The sequence below is a fragment of the Nerophis ophidion genome, linkage group LG01 (genome assembly GCF_033978795.1).
Source record: "Nerophis ophidion isolate RoL-2023_Sa linkage group LG01, RoL_Noph_v1.0, whole genome shotgun sequence".
NCBI classification, from domain to species: Eukaryota; Metazoa; Chordata; class Actinopteri; order Syngnathiformes; family Syngnathidae; genus Nerophis; species Nerophis ophidion.
Genome location: NC_084611.1, coordinates 21,349,650 through 21,374,206, shown reverse-complemented (window position 1 = coordinate 21,374,206; position 24,557 = coordinate 21,349,650). Strand labels below are relative to the sequence as shown.

Genomic DNA, 24,557 nt, shown 5'->3' with positions numbered 1-24,557 from the left:
GCTAAAAATAGAACAAACACCTTCTGAAAATATCGCAATAAAAAAAATAAAGTTTAGATCCATGAAGGAAAGAAGAAAGTGAACGAATGTTTATAACTGAATAAATTTATATAAGCATAAAAATGTGTTTTCTTTTGTATTTTTTTTATTTTTATGAATTAGGTAACGTTTATGACAACCTTTTTCCAAAACACAATATAGTATGTGAGATATAACAGGATAATGCATACATTTATCGTTTGTTTTCAAAATGGTTACAAAAATGTGAGACCCCAAAAATTTACTGCGGGACCCCATTTTTATGACTTGATGGGGTCCCTGGAACCCCATTTTAAAAAATTCCTAGCGCCAACACTGATGGAGTATTGGTGCTTGCAAAACAGCAGCAGGCAACCGGGGCGTGCGGGCCGGTTCTAATACTAATCAAATATCCCGGGGGCCATAGATAATTAATTGACTTTGACACCTCACCCCCCCCCCCCCCCCCCCACCACCACCACCCTTACATGCTCGCACCGAGAAGAGTAGTAATGCTTGCAGCTCGTTTGAACGTGAGCATCCTCAAGCAGCAAAGCCGCAGCTTTACCTATGTGGCCGGTGTTTATCATGTCAATAAATACATAAAACACTTTTTACTCTGTTTGTTGTACTGTAAAAGCTCAGATATCATGAGCACAAAGTTATTTTCTGTTTCTGCGATCTTCGCAGTTGTTTGACTACATTGCAGAGTGCATGTCCGACTTTTTGGACAAGCACAATATCAAGCACAAGAAGCTTCCTCTGGGTTTTACCTTCTCCTTCCCAGTGCGCCACGAGGACCTGGACAAGGTAGCACATCACTTTTTTTTTTTTTGCAAACAGTGCTTCGAGATGAATATTTTTATGTGTGCAGGGAATCCTCCTCAACTGGACTAAAGGTTTCAAGGCTTCTGGGGCCGAGGGAAACAATATTGTTGGTTTACTCAGAGAAGCTATCAAGAGACGCGGGGTATGTTTGCACTGAGCAAAATACAAAACATCCTACCCATTATACAAACCCCGTTTCCATATGAGTTGGGAAATTGTGTTAGACGTAAATATAAACGGAATACAATGATTTGCAAATCCTTTTCAACCCATATTTAGTTGAATGCACCACAAAGACAAGATATTTGATGTTCAAACTCATAAACTTTATTCTTTTTTTTGCAAATCATAATTAACTTAGAATTTCATGGCTGCAACAAGTGCCAAAGTAGTTGGGAAAGGACATGTTCACCAATGTGTTACATCACATTTTCTTTTAACAACACTCAATAAACATTTGGCAACTGTAGAAAATCATTGTTGAAGTTTTAAAAGTGGATTTTTTTTTCCCAATCTTGTTTTATGTAGAGCTTCAGTCGTTCAACAGTCCAGGGTCTTTGCTGTCGTATTTTACGCTTCATAATGCACCACATATTTTCAATGGGAGACAGGTCTGGACTGCTGGCGGGCCAGGAAAGTACCCACACTCTTTTTTTACGAAGCCACGCTGTTGTAACACTTGTCTTGCTGAAATAAGCAGGGGCGTCCATGATAACGTTGCTCGGATGCCAACATATGTTGCTCCTTTTAGCATTAATGGTGCCTTCACAAATGTGTAAGTTACCAGTGCCTTGGGCACCTATACACCCCCATACCATCACAGACGCTGGCTTTTGAACTTTGCGCCTATAACAATCCGAATGGTTATTTTCCCTGCTGTTCTGGAGGACACCACGTCCTCTGTTTCCAAATATAATTTGAAATGTGGACTCCTATGACCACAAAACACCATTCCACTTTGCATCAGTCCATTTTAGGTGAGCCTAAAGCCGGCGCGTTTCAGGATATTGTTGATAAATGGGTTTGGCTTTGCATAGTAGTTTTAACTTGTACTCACAGATGTAGCGACCAACTGTAGTTACTGACAGTGGTTTTATGAAGTGTTCCTGAGCCGATGTGGTGATATCCTTTACGCACTGATGTCGGTTTTTGATGCAGTACCGCCTGAGGGATCAAAAATCCGTAATATCATCGCTTACGTGCAGTGATTTCTCCGGATTCTCTGAACTTTTTGATGATTTTACGGACCGTAGATGGTAAAATCCCTAAATTCCTTGCAATAGCTCGTTGAGAAATGTTGTTCTAAAACTGTTTGACAATTTGCTTACAAATTGGTGAACCTCACCCCATCCTTGTTTGTGAATTACTTACCATTTCATGGAAGCTGCTTTTATACCCAATCATGGTACCCACCTGTTCCTATTTAGCCTGCACACCTGTGCGATGTTCCACATAAGGGTTTGATGAGCATTCCTCAACTTTATCAGTATTTATTGCCACCTTTCTCAACTTCTTTGTCACGTGTTGCTGGCATCAACTTCTAAAGGTAATGATTATTTGCACACAAAAAAAATGTTTATCAGTTTGAACATCAAATATGTTGTCTTATTAGCATTTTCAACTGAATATGGGTTGAAAATGATTTGCAAATCATTGTATTCCGTTTATATTTACATTTAACACCATTGCTCAACTAATATGGAAATGGGGTTTGTACCTTGACTTTTATTTTGATACTGTACAGGACATTGAGATGGATGTGGTTGCCATGGTGAATGACACAGTAGCCACCATGATATCATGCTACTATGAGGACCGCAGCTGTGAAGTCGGCATGATTGTTGGTAGGAAGCAATGGCAACAAGGGAACAAAAGCCTCACCAGTCACAGTTTAACATATGTGGGGAAAATACAGGTACAGGTTGTAATGCCTGCTACATGGAAGAGATGAGGACGGTGGAGCTGGTGGAAGGCGAAGAGGGCCGCATGTGCGTGAACACAGAGTGGGGAGCCTTCGGAAACAACGGCGAACTGGAGGAGTTCAGGCTGGAATATGACAGAGTGGTGGACGAGAACTCCATCAACCCTGGACAGCAACTGTAAGTGGAAAAGTTGTAAAGTTAAAGACCTACTGAAACCCACTACTACCCACCACACAGTCTGATAGTTTATATATCAGTGATGAAATATTAACATTGCAACACATGCCAATACGGCCTTTTTAGTTTACTAAATTGCAAATTTAAATTTCCTGGGAGTTTCTTCTTGAAAACGTTGCGGAATGATGACATGTACGCGTGACGTCACGGGTTTTTAGGAAATATGAGCGCTGCACACACACACAGCTAAAAGTCGTCTGCTTTAACCGCATAATTACACAGTATTTTGGACAAATGTGTTGCTGAATCTTTTGCAATTTGTTCAATTAATATTGGAGAAGTCAAAGTAGAAAGATGGAGGTGGGAAGCTTTAGCCTTTAGCCACACAAACACACGGTGATTCCTTGTTTAAAATTCCCGGAAGTGGAACTTTACTATGGATCAGAGCGGTCAAGCAAACATGGATCCCGACCGAATGTCAACCAGCAGGTTTCGATGAGAAAATTGAGTTAAAAAGTCGCTTTTTACTGGAGATCAGCTGAGCTTGCGCCGTCTATAAGGCTGCAGTCGATTTCCCTGAGACATTGGCGTCAAGACACCCGTGGACACAAACCTCCGACTATCAGGTACTGTTAAACTCACTAAAACACTAGCAACACAATTTCCCAGAATTATCCTAGTAAACGTGTCTAAAAACATCTGAATCCGACCCAATGCAATCGTGTTTTTTTTTAACTTGTTTTTTTTTCTAGTCCATCGCTATCAATATCCTCAAACACAAATCTTTCATCCTCGCTCAAATTAATGGGAAAATTGTCTTTTTCTCGGTCCAAATAGCTCTTTTTGTTGGAGGCTCCCATTAAAAACAATGTGAGGATGTGAGGAGCCATCAACATGTGACGTCATCGTCTGCGACTTCCGGTAAAGGCAGGGCTTTTCTGTTAGTGACCAAAAGTTGCGAATTTTATCGTCGATGTTCTCTACTAAATCCTTTCAGCAAAAATATGGCAATATTGCAAAATGATCAAGTATGACACATAGAATGGACCTGCTATCCCCGTTTAAATAAGAAAATCTCATTTCAGTAGGCCTTTAAAGTGAAGTGAAGTGAAGTGAATTATATTTATATAGCGCTTTTTCTCTAGTGACTCAAAGCGCTTTACATAGTGAAACCCAATATCTAATGTTTTACATTTAAACCAGTGTGGGTGGCACTGGGAGCAGGGGGGCAAAGTGTCTTGCCCAAGGACACAACGGCAGCGACTAGCATGGCGGAAGGTGGGATCGAACCTGCAACCCTCAAGTTGCTGGCATGGCCAATCTACCAACCGAGCTATACCGGTATAAAGTCCCAACGATAGTCTCACACACACACTATGTTTGGTGAAATTATCCTCTGTTTGCATCACCTTGTTCACCCCCTGGTAGGTGAGGGTAGCAGTGAGCAGAAGCGGTGGCCGCGCTCAGGAATCATTTGGTATTTCAACATCCAATTCCAACTTTTGATACTGAGTGCCAAGCAGGGAGGCAATGGGTCACATTTTTATAGTCTTTGGTATGACTCGGCCGGGGTTTGAACTCACGACCTTCCAGTCTCAGGGCGGACACTCTAACCACATGAGGTTTATATGTGTGTAAAGTGAAATTCGCTGTTTGCAAACATTTCTGAGTGAACACATATACAGTCAATGATTCAATCCCCACTCAAAAAAATGTTTTATCCCTGATCAAACACACACATGAGTAGTTATATCCCATCCAATAGCTCAGTGTTTTTCAACCTTTTTTGAGCCAAGGCACATTTTCTGCATTGAAAAAATCCGGAGGCACACCACCAGCAGAAATTATTAAAAAAACAAAACTCGGTTGACAATAAAAAGTCGTTGTCGCAGTTGTTGGATATGACTTTAAAGCATAACCAAGCATGCATCACTATAGCTATTGTCTCAAAGTAGGTGTACTTTCACCACATGTCACATCACACCCTGACTTATTTTGACTTTTTTGCTGTTTTCCTGTGTGTAGTGTTTTATTTCTTGTCTTGCGCTCCTATTTTGGTGGCTTTTTCTCTGTTTTTGGTATTTTCCTGTAGCAGTTTCATGTCTTCCTTTGAGCGCTATTCCCCGCACCTGCTTTGTTTTAGCAATCAAGAATATTTAAGTTGTTTTTATCCTTCTTTGTGGGGACATTGTTGATTGTCATGTCATGTTTTGCTGTACATTGTATTTGCTCCACAGTAAGTCTTTGCTGTCGTCCAGCATTCTGTTTTTGTTTACTTTGTAGCCAGTTCAGTTTTAGTTTCGTTCTGGATAGCCTTCCTTAAGCTTCAATGGATTTTCTTAGGGGCACTCACCTTTTGGTTATTTTTGGTTTAAGCATTAGACACATTTTTTACCTGCACACTGCCTCCCACTGTTTCCGACATCTACAAAGCAATTAGCTACCTGCTGCCACCTACTGACATGGAAGAGTATTACACGGTTACTCTGCCGAGCTCTAGACAGCACCGACACTCAACAACAACACATCATTTGCAGACTATAATTACTGGTTTACAAAAAATATTTTTAACCCAAATAGGAGAAATAAGATAATCTCCCACAGCACACCAGACTGTATCTCACGACACACTAGTTGAAAAACACTGCCATAGCTAATGTTCCAAATCTATACTAACAATGATATGATCTTTTATATGATACTAATATTTTTGGGTTAAGGAGCCTCCCCTACGCTAGTTGACGTAGCAGATGCTAAGATCACGCCAAACATCCCGTCCTGTCTTGTTGCTTGCCAATAAGACGGGATGAGTTAAACCTTTTATAGATCAACTGGTGAAGAAACTAAAACTTAAATTGGGGTTTCTCTTCCACAATAAGACATTTTTTTCTTTTGGTGTAAAAAAACGCCTCGTCTTTGCCAAATTTTACAGTATCTGTGCTACAGTGGGTCAAAAAAGTATTTAGTCAGCCACCGATTGTGCAAGTTCTCCCACTTAAAATGATGACAGAGGTCTGTAATTTTCATCATAGGTACACTTCAACTGTGAGAGACAGAATGTGAAAAAAAATCCAGGAATTCACATTGTAGGAGTTTTAAAGAATTTATTTGTAAATTAGGGTGGGAAATAAGAATTTGGTCACTTCAAACAAGGAAGATCTTTGGTTCTCACAGACCTGTAACTTCTTCTTTGAGAAGCTCTTCTGTCCTCCACTCATTACCTGTATTAATGGCACTTGTTTGAACTCGCTGTCTGTATAAAAGACACCTGTCCACAGCCTCAAACAGTCAGAGTCCAAACTCCACTATGGCCAAGACCAAAGAGCTGTCAAAGAACACCAGGAAAATAATTGTAGACCTGCACCAGACTGGGAAGAGTGAATCTACGATAGGCAAGCAGCTTGGTGTGAAAAAATCAACTGTGGGAGCAATTATCAGAAAATGGAAGACATACAAGACCACTGATAATCTCCCTCGATCTGGGGCTCCACGCAAGATCTCATCCCGTGGGGTCAAAATGATCATGAGAACGGTGATCAAAAATCCCAGAACCACACGGGGTACCTGGTGAATGACCTGCAGAGAGCTGGGACCAAAGTAACAAAGGTTACCATCAATAACACACTACGCCGACAGGGAATCAAATCCTGCAGTGCCGGACGTGTCCCCCTGCTTAAGCCAGTGCATGTCCAGGCCCGTCTGAAGTTTGCCAGAGAGCACATGGGAGAATGTCATGTGGTCAGATGAAACCAAAATATATCTTTTTGGTATAAACTCAATTTGTCGTGTTTGGAGGAAGAAGAATACTGAGTTGCATCCCAAGAACACCATACCTACTGTGAAGCATGGGGGTGGAAACATCATGCTTTGGGGCTGTTTTTCTGCTAAGGGGACAGGACGATTGATCCGTGTTAAGGAAAGAATTAATGGGGCCATGTATCGTGAGATTTTGAGCCAAAACCTCTTTCCATCATTGAGAGCTTTGAATGGTTGACCAAATACTTATTTTCCACCATAATTTACAAATAAATTCTTTAAAATTCCCACAATGTGAATTCCTGGATTTTTTTTTTCACATTCTGTCACAGTTGAAGTGTACCTATGATGAAAATTACAGACCTCTGTCATCATTTTAAGTGGGAGAACTTGCACAATCGGTGGCTGACTGAATACTTTTTTTGACCCACTGTATATTATGGTGATTTTTATGTGAATGCTACTCATTCCTGTCTTCGGATGGTGGACTGTGTTTACCATGCTTCTTTGAGGTTCATCACAAACTGTAGAGCCATGACACACCATTGCGACTTGTACTCTCGGGTGGATGGCAGTGTCATTGGTATTATTTCTTTTACAAGGTTCTCCTGGGACTATTGCCCGAATACATTTGTGCATTGATTTCACAGAGAAGTACGAACTCTTATGCACTGAGGTCCGACATTCCGCTGTTGTTCTCTGTCCCTTTTGCTCGCACTGAGCTGGGGGAAAAAGCTTTTGTCCATGCAGCTTCCTGGTGCTTGGAACATGCTACAAAGACACTGGAAGCTGACTACATTTTTTTCCTTTAAAGGGGAACATTATCACCAGACCTATGTAAGCGTCATATATACCTTGATGTTGCAGAAAAAAGACCATATGTTTTTTTTAACCGATTTCCGAACTCTAAAACGGTGAATTTAGCAAATTAAACGCCTTTCAATTGTTCGCTGTCGGAGCGATGACCTTTTACCCATGACGTTACAATGGGAAGCAATCCACCATTTTCTCAAACTCATTACACACACAAGTCAAATCAGCTCTGTTATTTTCCGTTTTTTCGACTGTTTTCCGTACTTTGGAGACATCATGCCTCGTCGTGTGTTGTCGGAGGGTGTAACTAACAGGATCAGGGACGGATTCAAGTTGACTTACGTGGAGTGTGCATTGATTAGCATGGCATGCTAATCGATGATAAAATGCTATTAAGGCTAGCTGTATGTACATATTGCATCGTTATGCCTCATTTGTAGCTATATTTGCATCCAGCCTTTATATATATAAATTGGTATTTCTCTCTGTCATTCGTCGTACATTTTTTTTCCTTTTACGGAAGTTTTTTTGTTGAGAATAAATTAAGAAAAAAACACTTAAATGAATGGTTTAAAAGAGGAGAAACCACAAAAAAAATGAAAATAAAATTTTTAAACATAGTTTATCTTCAATTTCGACTCTTTAAAAGTCAAAATTCAACCGAAAAAAATGGAGAGAAAAACTAGCTAATTCGAATCTTTTTGAAAAAATTAAAAAAAGAATTAATAGAACATCATTAGTAATTTTTCCTGATTAAGATTAATTTTATAATTTTGATGACATGTTTTAAATAGGTTAAAATCCACTTTGAAAAAAAATTTGATTTGATTCTACAGATTTTCTAGATTTGCCAGAATAATTTTTTTGAATTTTAATCATAATAAGTTTAAAGAAATATTTCACAAATATTCTTCGTCGAAAAAACAGAAGCTAAATTGAAGAATTAAATTAAAATTTATTTATTATTCTTTACAATAATAATAAAAAACTTGAACATTGATTTAAATTGTCAGGAAAGAAGAGGAAGGAAATTAAAAGGTAAAATGGTATATGTGTTTAAAAATCCTAAAATCATTTTTAAGGTTGTATTTTTTCTCTAAAACTGTCTTTCTGAAAGTTATAAGAAGCGAAGTAAAATAATAAATGAATTTATTTAAACAAGTGAAGACCAAGTCTTTAAAATATTTTCTTGGATTTTCAAATTGTATTTGAGTTTTGTCTCTCTTAGAATTAAAAATGTCGAGCAAAGCGAGACCAGCTTGCTAGTAAATAAATACAATTTTAAAAATAGAGGCAGCTCACTGGTAAGTGCTGCTATTTGAGCTAATTTTAGAACAGGCCGGCGGGCGACTCATTTGGTCCTTACGGGCTACCTGGTGCCCGCGGGCACCGCGTTGGTGACCCCTGCTCTATGGCAAGGATGTCAAAAGTGTTCCCCGGAGGCCATTTGCATACAACAGCTAATATTTTAAGGGCCCACGGCACATTCTAAAAATACTATTAAAATAAACAAAAAAATAACAAAACTGAAATAAAAAAACTTAAAGGTGAAATGAAAATTTGAAAAAGTTGCAATGTCGACAAAGCTGTTTTGTTTTCTTTCAAAGTGTCATTGCTCAAAACATAACATTGAATCAAAATCAATGTTAGTATGAATTACTGACCTACCGCGGGCACCACGTTGGTGACCCCTGGTTTATGAGCTGTAGTTTCTTCTGTACACCATGGGGTACGTCTTTTAGGGTCCCTTTTCAGCTTTAGCGGTGCTATGCTATCAATGGTTTTGCGCAGGGCATCGTTGAAGTTGTTAGTGAGGTTATCAATAGATCCCACATCATTTTGGGAATGGTGCCTTTACCGAAGGCAGTAGGCCAGCAAGAGTCATCGATGTGGCAGCAATAATGTTGCGGCTGCTATAGCAGTTGTTATTATTATTATTAGCCTGTTGGCAATAATTAAAAACTTTGAATTCTATAAGGTAATGATCGGACATTACTTTAGTATACGGGAGAATCATAACTTTGGAGGTAGTGACACCCCTGCTTCATGTAACAAATGAAACTCATATCCCTAAGTGCCACTGTACCCTATATTGTGCTGATTAGGTTACATATGTTCAAGCGTCGTCGGAGGTGATCTTGTTTTGAGATTCATGCATCCCACAGTGGCAATTCTCAGCTGATTCTCACCTGAGCTGTGGGTGCAGTTGCTCAGCTACCGGCTGTTCTTCCTTAAGGATGTTTATAAATGGTCCGAAGCCTCATACGTCAGCGCACTGGTCTCATGGTGAACGTGTCAGATTAATGATCTCGGCCTAATGGCTGTTTACTTTTGATGCCGGATGAGTGCCCAGCTTGACTTGTTTATCCCCGCTGCGTTAAACCTGCCTTCTTTTTTTTTTTTTTTTTAAATGTCAGTAATACTTGTCTTTTTGTTGCAATGCCCTCACAGCTTTGAAAAGCTGATCAGTGGGAAGTACATGGGCGAGCTGGTGAGGCTGGTCACCATGAAGCTGGTTAACGAGAACCTGATGTTTAACGGCGAGGCCTCGGAGATCCTAAAAACACGTGGCAGCTTTGAGACGCGCTACGTCTCGCAGGTGGAAAGGTAAGGATGACACGCTCAATGACAAGCTCACCAACAGAATTTTTGGTGACCCGTTTTAGTTTTTAAATGCATAAAAACATTAATTTTTTTGCATCAACGCTTTTTGACTTTTGTCAGGAACCTCTTTGTCAACAAAATAAAACATTTTAAATTTTTTCACTAAATTATAAAATTCTCTGGTAGAAATTATGCCCTTGGTGTTGTTAGGGTTGGTTTCGACCCGGTTATAAAAATAAGATGATAAAGCAATGATAAGAGCCAAAACTGAACACACTGACAGCCAGCTCGTCTCCAAATCATGTGAGCTTTAGTGGATTCTCATTTTACCTTGTTATCCTGTACAAAAACAAACAAAAGACGGACACTAAAAGTGTCACTTTTTGCCACTCTGATTTTGTTTTTTTATTAGTATTGGAACTAGTAATCTATTTCTCTTGGTTTCATTTGCTTGATTGGTTGTTTGTTTGATGTTGGATTTCTGTTGCTGAAAAAAATACTTTTTAGCCTTTTTCTTGAAGTAAATATATATGGGTCGAAATTGACCCGTAACACCATAGATGTTACTATAGTTAAAATTCTTAAAATGAAAAAATAAACAAAACACATTTATTTAAGAGATGTGTTCTAATACCCCTTAGTAATAGTTAGGTAACACAACAACCTTTTTTTTTATTTATATGATTCTCTTGACGATCGTTTTACCATTTTTAAAAATTGAAATCGAGGGGTATACTGACAAAATAAGGCCCAATGGCCCAAACCAAAAATATTAAAACCAATATTTTCAAGGATAAGGAAGCCTAACAAGGTAACCAAGAGATGAGAAACAAATTGGATGATAGATAATTGTTTTTAGTGTATTTTACAGCTGATTTAAAACATGGGTCAAAACAGACCCGTTAACATAAGAGATGGTAACAGAAAGCTAACACAAGAGGAAGGTTAAATGTCATCAACGCCCTGAAGACTGATGTCCTTGCTAGTGCAAACATGGCAAGAAGTCGAGTGCAGCTTTGATCTGCTAAGTACAACTAGTGGTGCCCATATTGAGGTGTATTAAATGAGGGAAAACACTTTCAATAATACCTTTCATTTAAAACATGAGAACATTTGCTTTATTCTTCTAAAATTAAAAATACATTTTCTGAACTTTTTTTAATGAAACGTTTTCTTAAAGGCCTACTGAAATGAGATTTTCTTATTTAAACGGGGATAGCAGGTCCATTCTATGTGTCATACTTGATCATTTCGCGATATTGCCATATTTTTGCTGAAAGGATTTAGTAGAGAACATCGACGATAAAGTTGAGAACTTTTGGTCGCTAATAGAAAAGCCCTGCCTGTACCGGAAATCGCAGACGATGACATCACCCGGGTGAGGGCTCCTCACGTCCTCACATTGTTTTTAATGGGAGCCTCCAACAAAAAGCGCTATTCCGACCGAGAAAACGTCAATTTCCCGATTAATTTGAGCGAGGATGAAAGATTCGTGTTTGAGGATATTGATAGCGAAGGGCTAGAAAAAATAAATAAAAAAAAAAAAAAACAAGTAAAAAAAAAAAGGCGACTGCATTGGGACGGATTCAGATGTTTTTAGACACATTTTATAGGATAATTCTGGGAAATCCCATATCTTTCTATTGTGTTGCTAGTGTTTTAGTGAGTTTAATAGTACCTGATAGTCGGAGGGGTTTGTCCACGGGTGTCTTGAGGCCCGTGTCTGAGGGAAATCGACGGCAGCTGTATGGACGGCACAAGCTCAGCTGATCTCCGGTAAGTGGCGACTTTTTACCACAATTTTCTCACCGAAAACTGCTGGTTGACATTTGGTCGGGATCCATGTTCGCTTGATCGCTCTGATCCATAGTAAAGCTTCACCTAGGGGAATTTTAAACAAGGAATCACCGTGTGTTTGTGTGGCTAAAGGCTAAAGCTTCCCAACTCCATCTTTCTACTTGGACTTTTTCATTATCAATTGAATAAATTGCAAAAGATTCAGCAAAATAATGTCCAGAATACTGTGTAATTATGCGGTTAAAGCAGGCAACTTTTAGCTGTGTGTGTGCGCAGCGCTAATATTTCCTTACAGTCCGTGACATCACGCGTACACGTCATCATTCCGCGACGTTTTCAGCGAAAAACTCCCGGGAAATTTAAAATTGTAATTTAGTAAACTAAAAAGGCCGTATTGGCATGTGTTGCAATGTTAATATTTCATCATTGATATATAAACTATCAGACTGCGTGGTCAGTAGTAGTGGGTTTCAGTAGGCCTTTAGTAAAATCAAGTTGTATTCTTATATAATATAATCTTTTTATAATATATATATATATATATGTATTTACATATATACAGTACAAGCCAAAAGTTTAAACACACCTTCTCATTCAATGTGGTTTCTTTATTTTCATGACTATTTACATTGTAAATTGTCACTGAAGGCATCAGCACTACGAATGAACACATGTGGAGTTATGTACTTAACAAAAAAAGGTAAAGTAACTGAAAACATTTTTTATATTCTAGTTTCCTCAAAATAGTCTCCCTTTGCTCTGATTACTGTTTTGCACGCTCGTGGAATTCTCTCGATGAACTTCAAGCCGTAAGTCACCTGAAATGGTTTTCACTTCACAGGTGTCATAGTTTTGATGTCTTCAGTGACATTCTACAATGTAATTAGTCATGAAAATAAAGAAAATGCATTGAAATGAGTCCATACTTTTGGCCTGTACTGTGTGACTGTATATGTATATATATATATATATATATATATATATATATATATATATATATATATATATATCACAGCATTTCACTTTTTCCACATTTTGTTATTTTACAGCCTTATTCCAAAATGGAATAATTCATTTTTGTCCTCAAAATTCCAAACGCAATATAAAAAGTATTGTTCTTTTGTTTTACAGACACATGTACATAAGTATTCACAGCCTTTTCTCAATAATTGGTTGAAGCACCTTTGGCAGCAACTACAGCCTCAAGTGTATACAATGCCATATTTGTCTTCGGGCAGTTTCTTCCATTCTTCTTTGCAGCACCTCTCAAGTTCCATCTGGTTGGATGGGAAGCGTTGGTGTGCATCCATTTTTTAGATCTCTCCAGAAATGTTCAATCGATTCTAGTCTGAGCTCTGGCTGGGCCACTCAATAACAGAGTTGTCTTGAAGCCATTCTTTTGATATCTTGGCTGTGTGCTTGGGGTCGTTGTCCTGCTGAAAGATGATCAGTCACCCCATCTGACTTCAAAAGCACCCTGGAGCAGGTTTTCATCCAGGATGTCTCTGTACATTTCTGCATTCAACTGTCCCTCTATCCAGACTCGTTTTGCAGTTCCTGCTGCTAAAATACATCCACACTGCATCATGCTGAAACCACCATGCTTTGCTATAGGGATGCTATTGACCTGGAGATGATTCTTGTCTGGTTTTCTCCAAACATGATGCCTATCATTCACGCCAAAAAGTTTATTCTTTGTCTCATCAGACCAGAGACTTTTTTTTCTCCTGGTCCAGGAGTATTTCAAGTGCATCTTGGCAAACTTTTCTCTGGAATGCCCTCCCGGTAACAGTTCGAGATGCCAGCTCAGTAGAAGCATTTAAGTCTCACCTTAAAACTCATTTGTATACTCTAGCCTTTAAATAGACTCCCTTTTTAGACCAGTTGATCTGCCGTTTCTTTTCTTTTTCTTCTATGTCCCACTCTCCCTTGTGGAAGGGGTCCGGTCCGATCCGGTGGCCATGTACTGCTTGCCTGTGTATCGGCTGGGGACATCTCTGCGCTGCTGATCCGCCTCCGCTTGGGATGGTTTCCTGCTGGCTCCGCTGTGAACGGGACTCTCGCTGCTGTGTTGGATCCGCTTTGGACTGGACTCTCGCGACTGTGTTGGATCCATTATGGATTGAACTTTCACAGTATCATCTTGGACCCGCTCGACATCCATTGCTTTCCTCCTCTCCAAGGTTCTCATAGTCATCATTGTCACCGACGTCCCACTGGGTGTGAGTTTTCCTTGCCCTTAAGTGGGCCTACCGAGGATGTCGTAGTGGTTTGTGCAGCCCTTTGAGACACTAGTGATTTAGGGCTGTATAAGTAAACATTGATAGATTGATAGATTGATGACCCCTTGTCATTCTTCCCATGTTTAAAACTACTTTTGTTCCCCATATGCTTGTTAGTGTTATTGCTTACACCTTTGTGTTTCCCTCATACTTGCCAACCTTGAGACCTCCAATTTCGGCGTGGTTGGGGGTGGGGCGGGGGTGTGGTTAAGAGGTGAGGAGTATATTTACAGCTGTTGTGTGCGCGGTTGTGCACTGCACTTTTTAAAGTAGATTGATTGATTGATCGAAACTTTTATTAGTAGATTGCACAGTACAGTACATATTCCGTACAATTGACCACTAAATGGTAGAACCCCAATAAGTTTTTCAACTTGTTAATCAATTCATGGTACAAATATATACTATCAGCATAATACAGTCATCACACAAGTAAATCATCATAGTATATACATTGAATTATTAACAATCCAGGGGGTGGGATGAGGAGCTTTGGTTGATATCGGTACTTCAGTCATCAAGAATTGCATCAACAGAGAAATGGACATTGAAACAATGTAGGTCTTATTTAGTAGGATATGTACAGCCAGCAGAGAACATAGTGAGTTAGGATAGCATAAGAACAAGTATATACATTAAAAATGATGATTTACTTTAGGTTATTTACAATCCGGGGAGATGGGATGTGATTGGAGGAGGATTAGTAAAGGGTTGAAGTTGCCTGGAGGTGTCGTGGTGCATGTACAGTTGATGGCAGTATTGTCATGTTTAAGAGTGCCACATGCTGTTTATGGCAGACGAACTGCCTTACGGTAGAGTGGTAGACGTAAACGTGACTGCTGTTGTTGTGTGTTGTTAATGCGCTGAGAGGACTTAATGAAACTGCCTAACAATAAACCCACATAAGAAACCAAGAACTCGCCCTCGATCATTCTACAGTTATAACGTCATTGGGCAGACACGCTCTCAGACACGTCACTCAGGTCCTCATAGAGCTGGAGGGGGCGTGGCCTCCAGCTTCGCCTGAATTTTGGGAGATTTTCAGGAGAAAATTTGTCCCGGGAGGTTTTCGGGAGAAGCGCTGAATTTCGGGAGTCTCCCGGAAAATCCGGAAGGGTTGGCAAGTATGGTTTCCCTGGCTTTGGTTTCCTCCAATTTGCATTATCTTCTTGTGTCTATTCCAAGTGTAATCAGTTGTCCAATTAGTCAGTGTATTTAGTTATCTGTTTGCTGTTATTGTCTTTGTCCTATCGTCGTATGTCTTTTGCGCGTCGTATGTTAAACAGCTCCAAAGTGTTTTTTCACCTGGCTTCCCTGCAATTGATCCTCCTCACCGAGCGATCACATCCACAACCGTGACAGAACCGTGACAATACAATCAGACCAATGAATGGACCCAGCGGGAATCACATGGCACTAGCGTCCTTGCCAGCATCTTCGCCGCCGCCCTAATTGTCGTCAGCCTGGTATTTCTTGTGTCCCTAACACTCTGACCAAAATATTTTTCTCCCCTTTTTTTGTTACTCTTCCCATGAGTTGACTACTGACCCTTACCTGGGCACTTGTTTGGCCATTTGCTCTGGCCCACCACCTGGTAGTCAACCTGGAAGTCGCCTAGATACCCCTATAAAGCCTGTCTCTTTTGTTAATCTCACAAGCTTCCACTTCAGGTCTGTTAAAATGTTCCTAAGTCCCAACAGGTAGCTGTTGGCTTTCCTTTTCAGTGATAAGGCTTCATTGACACAACAGCAGCAGGCTGATGGCAGCCATCCTACCGTGACCAGTTTTCCAGTACAGGAAGAATTTTCAACTCTCCTGCACACATCCCGCCTGCCACCCATTGCGTCTTTTCCAGCAGAAAAACAGATTCCTGCGAGATCACCTACGCTACGCCAAGCGAGGTCGCCGCCTCCTGCACTATGCCCAGCCCGGCTGCCGCCTCATGTGCTACACCCATATATACATATATATATATATATATAGCCATCCATCCATTCATCTTCTTCCGCTCATCCGAGGTCGGGTCGCGGGGGCAGCAGCCAAAGCAGGGAAGTCCAGACTTTCCTCTCCCCAGCCACTTCGTCCAGCTCCTCCCGGGGGATCCCGAGGCATTCCCAGGCCAGCCGTGAGACATAGTCTTCCCAACGTGTCCTGGGTCTTCCCCGTGACCTCCTACCAGTTGGACGTGCCCTGAACACCTCCCTAGGGAGGCGTTTGGGTGGGATCCTGACCAGATGCCCGAACCACCTCATCTAGCTCCTCTCAATGTGGAGGAGCAGCGGCTTTACTTTGAGTTCCTCCCGGATGGCAGAGCTTCTCACCCTATCTCTAAGGGAGAGCCCCGACACACGCCGGAGGAAACTCATTTCGGCCGCTTGTACCCGTGATCTTATCCTTTCTGTCATGACCCAAAGCTCATGACCATAGGTGAGGATGGGAACGTAGATCGACCGGTAAATTGAGAGCTTTGCCTTCCAGCTCAGCTCCTTCTTCACCACAACGGATCGGTACAACATCCGCATTACTGAAGACGCCGCACCGATCCGCCTGTCGATCTCACGATCCACTCTTCCCTCACTCGTGAACAACACTCCTAGGTACTTGAACTCCTCCACTTGGGGCAGGGTCTCCTCCCCAACGCGGAGATGGCATTCCAACCTTTTCCAGGCGAGAACCATGGACTCGGACTTGGAGGTGCTGATTCTCATTCTGCTCGCTTCACACTCGGCTGCGAACCGGTCCAGTTAGAGCTGAAGATCCCGTCCAGATGAAGCCATCAGGACCACATCATCTGCAAAAAGCAGAGACCTAATCCTGCGGCCACCAAACCGGAACCCCTCAACGCCTTGACTGCGCCAAGAAATTCCGTCCATAAAAGTTATGAACAGAATCGGTGACAAAGGGCAGCCAAGGCGGAGTCCAACCCTTACTGGAAATGTGTTCGACTTACTGCCTGCAATGCGGACCAAGCTCTGACACTGATCGTACAGGGAGCGGACCGCCACGATAAGACAGTCCGATACCCCATACTCTCTGAGCACTCCCCACAGGAATTCCCGAGGGACACGGTCGAATGCCTTCTCCAAGTCCACAAAGCACATGTAGACTGGTTGGGCAAACTCCCATGCACCCTCAAGAACCCTGCCGAGAGTATAGAGCTAGTCCACAGTTCCACGACCAGGACGAAAACCACACTGTTTCTCCTGAATCCAAGGTTCGACTATCCGGCGTAGCCTCCTCTCTAGTACACCTGAATTAACCTTACCGGGAAGGCTGAGGAGTGTGATCCCACGATAGTTGGAACACACCCTCCGGTTCCCCTTCTTGAAGAGAGGAACCACCACCCCGGTCTGCCAATCCAGAGGTACCGGCCCGATGTCCACGCGATGCTGCAGAGTCTTGTCAACCAAGACAGCCCCACAGCATCCAGAGCCTTAAGGAACTCCAGGCGGATCTCATCCACCCCTGGGGCCTTGCCACCGAGAAGCTTTTTAACTACCTCAGCAACCTCATATATATATGTATATATATATATATATATATATATGCACACTCACACAGGTGTTGGCCATTCCAAATCTGAATGTACCACTGATTGTCTCCAATTTAAGCTGTAGGAACATCTGAAGTATGATCTGTTGAAACAGGATGCACCTGAGCTCACTTTTGAGCTTCATGGCAAAGGGAACACTTATCTACTTGTAATTTCACAGTTTTTCTTATTTTTATGTGTAAAAAAAAATGTCCCAAAATCTTTTTCATTTTGTCATTGTTCGGTTTTTGGTTTAAGAATTGTGAGGACAAAATAAGTTATTATAAATTTGGAATAAGGCTGTAACAACAAAATGTGTAAAGTGTTTTCACAAATTTCAGTCTGTCCCTGATATGTCCGGCAACTTGTTACTATACAAAATCCATATACTGTAAGAATTCTAAACTCATAAAAGGGCAGAATGATGTGTGACCAAAAGCCCAATTTTAGAAATAGCAGGCCCATTCACCAATCATGATTACTTTTACAAACTTTAGGGGGGTACATTTTAGGTGTCACAGCTCTTCTTCATGTATACATATAAAATAGAGAAAATAAAAAAAACAATATAATACAATAAGCAATACAATAATAAACAAATGTACCAAGTATTACTATTATGACACAAGTTTCAAACACAAGGCCCCCTCTCTTTTTTTTATTTTGAAAGGGGAAAAAGACATGTCGAAGTGACAAGCGGTAAAAAATGGATGGATGGAAAAATAAATTTTCCTGCATGCAATTATACAGTATACATTTTAAACTTGATCTATATAATAATGCAACATATCCTATGTTCGAAACATTTTTGGGGAAAAACATACGTAAATATCTACTTAGCCTTCTGATTTCGATGATTTATGATCTATCCATCAAATTGTACACTGTAAACATGATAATATATATATTTTAAACAGCTCAGTCTTCAGAATTCTACCGGAAGAAAAAAACTCTGGAACCATTTTTACATTTACAGTAATACACAATACAGTAACAATATTTTTAAATGCAAAAAAAAAAAACAACTAGCAAAAAACTAGCAGCTCAATCGCCAACAGTTTACAGTAATTTAGAGTGTGACCATTTTACAGTCAATTTTATGGTAACATTGTGCCAAATCCACAGATATTTGTTTTCCTAAAGTGTAGGTAATATATACATTTTCTAATCAAATGCATAGGTAATGGTGTGACAATATCATGCGGCTAATCCTTATACAAACCCCGTTTCCATATGAGTTGGGAAATTGTGTTGGATGTAAATATAAACGGAATACAATGACTTGCAAATCCTTTTTAACCCACATTCAATTGAATGTATAGCAAAGACAAGATAGTTGAGGTTCAAACTCATAAACTTATTTTTTTTTTTGCAAATAATAATTAACTTAGTATTTTATGGCTGCAACACGTGCCAAAGTAGTTGGGAAAGGGCATGTTCACCACTGTGTTACATCACATTTTCTTTTAACAACACTCATTAAACGTTTGGGAACTGAGGAAACTAATTGTTGAAACTTTGAAAGTGGAATTCTTTTCCATTCTCGTTTTATGTAGAGCTTTAGTCATTCAACAGTCCGGGGTCTCCGCTGTCGTATTTTACGCTTCATAATGCGCCACACATTTTCGATGGGAGACATGTCTGGACTGCAGGCGGGCCAGGAAAGTACCCGCACTCTTTTACTATGAAGCCAAACTGTTGTAACACGTGGCTTGGCATTGTTTTGCTGAGATAAACAGGGGTGTCCCTGATAACGTTGCTTGGATGACAACATTTGTTGCTCCAAAACCTGTATGGACCATTCAGCAATAATGGTGCCTTCACATATGTGTAAGTTACCCATGCCTTGGGCATTAATACACCCCCATACCATCACAGATGCTGGCTTTTGAACTTTGGGCCTATAACAATCCGGATGGTTATTATCCTCTTTGTTCCGGAGGACACCACGCCCACAGTTTCCAAATATAATTTGAAATGTGGACTCATCAGACCATAGAACACTTTACCACTTTGCATCAGTCCATCTTAGATGAGCTCGGGCCCAGCAAAGCCAGCGGCGTTCCTGGGTGTTGTTGATAAATGGCTTTCGCTTTGCATAGTAGAGTTTTAACTTGCACTTACAGATGTAGCGACCAACTGTAGTTACTGACAGTGGTTTTATGAAGTGTTCCTGAGCCCATGTGGTGATATCCTTTACACACTGATGTCGGTTTTTGATACAGTACCGCTTGAGGGATCAAAGGTCCGTAATATCATCGCTTACGTGCAGGGATATCTCCAGATTCTCTGAACCTTTTGATGATTTTACGGACCGTAGATGGTAAAATCCCTAAATTCCTTGCAATAGCTCGTTGAGAAATGTTGTTCTAAAACTGTTCGACAATTTGATTACAAATTGGTGACCCTCGCCCCATCCTTGTTTGTGAATTACTTAGCATTTAATGGAAGCTGCTTTTATACCCAATCATGGCACCCACCTGTTCCCAATTAGCCTGCACACCTGTGGGATGTTCCAAATAAGTGTTTCATGACCATTCCTCAACTTTATCAGTATCTATTGCCACCTTTCCCAACGTCTTTGTCACGTGTTGCTCGCATCAAATTCTAAAGTTAATGATTCTGCAAACAAAAAAATGTTTATCAGTTTTAACATCAAATATGTTGTCTTTGTAGCATATTCAACTGAATATGGGTTGAAAAGGATTTGCAAATCATTGTATTCCGTTTATATTTACGTCTAACACAATTTCCCAACTCATATGGAAACGGGGTTTGTACATGTATGTTTCTTTTATTAATGTTTCAAGCGGCCTGCCCTCTGAGGGCAGTCAAAACTACAATGTGGCCCTCAATGCAAACAAGTTTTACAGTAAAAAGATTATGTACAATAAAGAAAATATTTACATGGTGAAATTGCCATATAAGCTGTGTGAAACAGGTATTGGGGCGGAGAGCTCTGTTGCCCCACACAGCAGACAAAGAACAGGGAGAGTGGGCACCAACAGAAGGCCAGATTTAGGAAATGAAATCATAAGAACTGTAAGACTAATTGGTTTCTAAACATTAATTTTCTCAATTGCATTGGTGCCATCAATTAAAGGGGAACATTATCACCAGACCTATGTAAGCGTCAATATATACCTTGATGTTGCAGAAAAAAGACCATATGTTTTTTTAACCGATTTTCGAACTCTAAAAGGGTGAATTTGGTGATTTAAACGCCTTTCAATTGTTCGCTGTCGGAGCGATGACCTTTCACCCGTGACGTTACAATGGGAAGCAATCCACCATTTTCTCAAACACAAATCAAATTAGCTCTGTTATTTTCCGTTTTTTCGACTGTTTTTCGTACCTTGGAGACATCATGCCTCGTCGGTGTGTTGTCGGAGGGTGTAACAACACGATCTGGGACGGATTCAAGTTGACTTACGTAAGTGTGCATCAATTAGCACGGCATGCTAATCGATGCTAACATGCTATTTAGGCTAGCTGTATGTACATATCGCATCGTTATGCCTCATTTGTAGCTACATTTGCATCCAGCCTTTCCCTACACCCACATTTAATGCCAAACAAACACATACCAATCGACGAATTCAAGTTGGACCAGTGTCAAAAGATGCGAAAGTCACTCGTTTGTTCTGCACATTTTACCGACTATAGCAATGCTACGACAGAGATGTGTGGATATCCTGCGACACTCAAAGCAGATGCATTTCTAACGATAAAGTCAACGAAATCACAAAGGTGAGTTTTGTCGATGTTATTGACTGATGTGCTAATCAGACATATTTGGTCACGGCATGACTGCCAGCTAATCGATGCTAACATGCTATTTAGGCTTGCTGTATGTACATTTGTAGCTATATTTGCATCCAGCCTTTCCCTCCACCCACATTTAATGCTAAACAAACACTTACCAATCGACGGATTGAAGTTGCTCCAGTGGTCAAAAGATGCAATCGTTGGTTAGAAGGCGATTGCCGAATAGCTTCAATAGCTATTCGCTCAATAGCTTCAGTTTCTTCTGCAATTTTGTTTTCGCTATCTGCCTCCACACTCCAACCATCCGTTTCTATACATGCGTAATCTGTTGAATCGCTTAAACTGCTGAAATCAGAGTCTGAATCCGAGTAATGTCGCTATATCTTGCTGTTCTATCCGCCATGTTTGTTTGTATTGGCATCACTATGTGACGTCACAGGAAAATGGACGGGTGGATTTACAAATAGCGAAAATCAGGCACTTTAAAGCCTATTATCGGGATATTCCATGATGGGTAAAATTTTTTAAAAAACTTCGAAAAATAAAATAAGCCACTGGGAACTGATTTTTATTGGTTTTAACCCTTCTGAAATTGTGGTAATGTTCCCCTTTAAAGACACACCACCACACTCGAATGCATAACTACTATTTTTTATTAATCCCTCAAAGTCATAATACCTGTAAGATCACCTCACCGTTATGATTTTTTTTAAAGTGATTCGGGGGATAGGAAGCACATTTTCAACATTCTGTCCTCGCTGGGCGTGCTGCCCTCCGATCTGGACTGCGACATTGTCCGTCTGGTCTGCGAGAGCGTTTCGACTCGTTCGGCGCACATGTGCGGCGCGGGCTTGGCGGCTGTCATCAACCTGATGAGGGAGCGACGCAGCCAAGACGCCCTGAAGATCACCGTGGGAGTGGACGGCTCCGTTTACAAGCTGCACCCGTGGTGACGAACCATGATTGATAACTTGATTGCTCACGGAACGGTGCTGTTACTCATCATCTTTTCTTTTGTCCAGTTTTCGGGACAGGTTCCACAAAATTGTCAGGGAGCTCACGCCACGTTGTGAGATCACCTTCATCCAATCAGAGGAGGGCAGCGGGAGAGGGGCGGCTCTCATCTCAGCAGTAGCCTGCAAGATGGCGGCTTGTTTGCTAAAACAGTGAAAGACTGAGCCTGCTCGCCACTTAACTTTTGACTGTGGACTGCATGACATAAAGAAGTGCGCTACAGCATATTTGTTTAGAAGGCACCCTCAATACATTTACACTTTGCACCTATAACCATCACCAAGGCATAAAAGCTTGCTCAAAATCATTTTCTAATTTGCCCTTTGGCATTGATGAATATTTATAAGAGTGTATAGTGAAAGGTAGACAATTCCTACTTTGTAAATATGGGGTTTGAATCTGTATGTTGCAAACATGTTGCTTTATTGTTTTGTGGGTTGGGATTTAGGCAACAAATGTATCTTTACCTTCATAGGGAAAACATGTAATTGGTAAGAAAATTTGCTCTGGACATGTGATGGAATAAAGGTTTCAATATAGAGTAAATGATAGAAGAGTGTAGGCCAATAATGGTTGGGATTATAGGCCAGGGGTCCCCAAACTTTTTGATTTGGGGGCCAGATTTGTAAAATTTGTCCAGAGGCCGAGCTGTGTGTGTGTGTGTGTGTGTGTGTGTGTGTGTGTGTGTGTGTGTGTGTGTGTATGTGTATATATATATATATATATATATATATATATATATACATATATACAGTGGGGCAAAAAAGTATTTAGTCAGCCACCAATTGTGCAAGTTCTCCCACTTAAAATGATGACAGAGGTCTGTAATTTTCATCATAGGTACACTTCAACTGTGAGAGACAGAATGTGAAAAAAAATCCAGGAATTCACATTGGGGGAATTTTAAAGAATTTATTTGTAAATTCTGGTGGAAAATAAGTATTTGGTCAACCATTCAAAGCTCTCACTGATGGAGGGAGGTTTTGGCTCAAAATCTCACGATACATGGCCCCATTTATTCTTTCCTTAACACGGATCAATCGTCCTGTCCCCTTAGCAGAAAAACAGCCCCAAAGCATGATGTTTCCATCCCCATGCTTCACAGTAGGTATGGTGTTCTTGGGATGCAACTCTGTATTCTTCTTCCTCCAAACACGACGAGTTGAGTTTATACCAAAATGGATACATGGATGATACAGCAGAGGATTGGGAGAATGTCATGTGGTCAAATGAAACCAAAATAGAACTTTTTGGTATAAATTCAACTCGTCGTGTTTGGAGGAAGAAGAATACTGAGTTGCATCCCAAGAACACCACACCTACTGTGAAGCATGGGGGTGGAAACATCATGCTTTGGGGCTGTTTTCCTGCTAAGGGGACAGGACGAGTGATCCGTGTTAAGGAAAGAATGAATGGGGCCATGTATCGTGAGATTTTGAGCCAAAACCTCCTTCCATCAGTGAGAGCTTTGAATGGTTGACCAAATACTTATTTTCCACCATAATTTACAAATAAATTCTTTAAAATTCCTACAAAGTGAATCCCTGGATTTTTTTTCACATTCTGTCTCCCACAGTTGAAGTGTACCTATGATGAAAATTACAGACCTCTGTCATCATTTTAAGTGGGAGAACTTGCACAATCGGTGGCTGACTAAATACTTTTTTGCCCCACTGTATATATTCCTCGCGCACACAACTGACTGAAAGCTGCCCGACACGTTATCGGTGTCACGTTATCAATAGGGAAATGCATTTTTAGACAATATGATTTACCTGAGTAGCTTGGAGACCCTGAGAGTAACAAGTGGTAGAAAATGGATTAGAAAGGAAATATTTTTAAAAATAATAATTAAAAAAATATATATATTATTTTTCATTTTTTCTTGCAAACATGTCTGCTGTAAGTCCCAAGTTAAAAAAAAAAAAATATATATATATATATATATATATTTTCCCACGGGCCGGACTTTTGGGACTTCAGGCATCGACAAATTACCCATAAGGACACAATAACCGGCAACACTAAATATAAGACAACAGCTCA

The 24,557-nt window shown here is 40.5% G+C and overlaps 1 protein-coding gene across 1 annotated transcript in view; it reads left to right on the top strand.

Annotated features, from left to right (window-relative positions):
* gck (glucokinase (hexokinase 4)) overlaps nucleotides 1-23,245 on the top strand; it is a 51,038-nt gene extending 27,793 nt beyond the window's left edge. Inside the window, exons 4-10 of the mRNA XM_061919500.1 lie at nucleotides 709-828; nucleotides 893-988; nucleotides 2,591-2,690; nucleotides 2,762-2,945; nucleotides 9,966-10,121; nucleotides 22,213-22,446; nucleotides 22,520-23,245. Of these exons, the coding sequence (XP_061775484.1) occupies nucleotides 709-828; nucleotides 893-988; nucleotides 2,591-2,690; nucleotides 2,762-2,945; nucleotides 9,966-10,121; nucleotides 22,213-22,446; nucleotides 22,520-22,667 (1,038 nt within the window). The 3' untranslated portion in view covers nucleotides 22,668-23,245. The remainder of the gene's footprint in view (nucleotides 1-708; nucleotides 829-892; nucleotides 989-2,590; nucleotides 2,691-2,761; nucleotides 2,946-9,965; nucleotides 10,122-22,212; nucleotides 22,447-22,519) is intronic.
* Nucleotides 23,246-24,557: the final 1,312 nt, after the last annotated feature.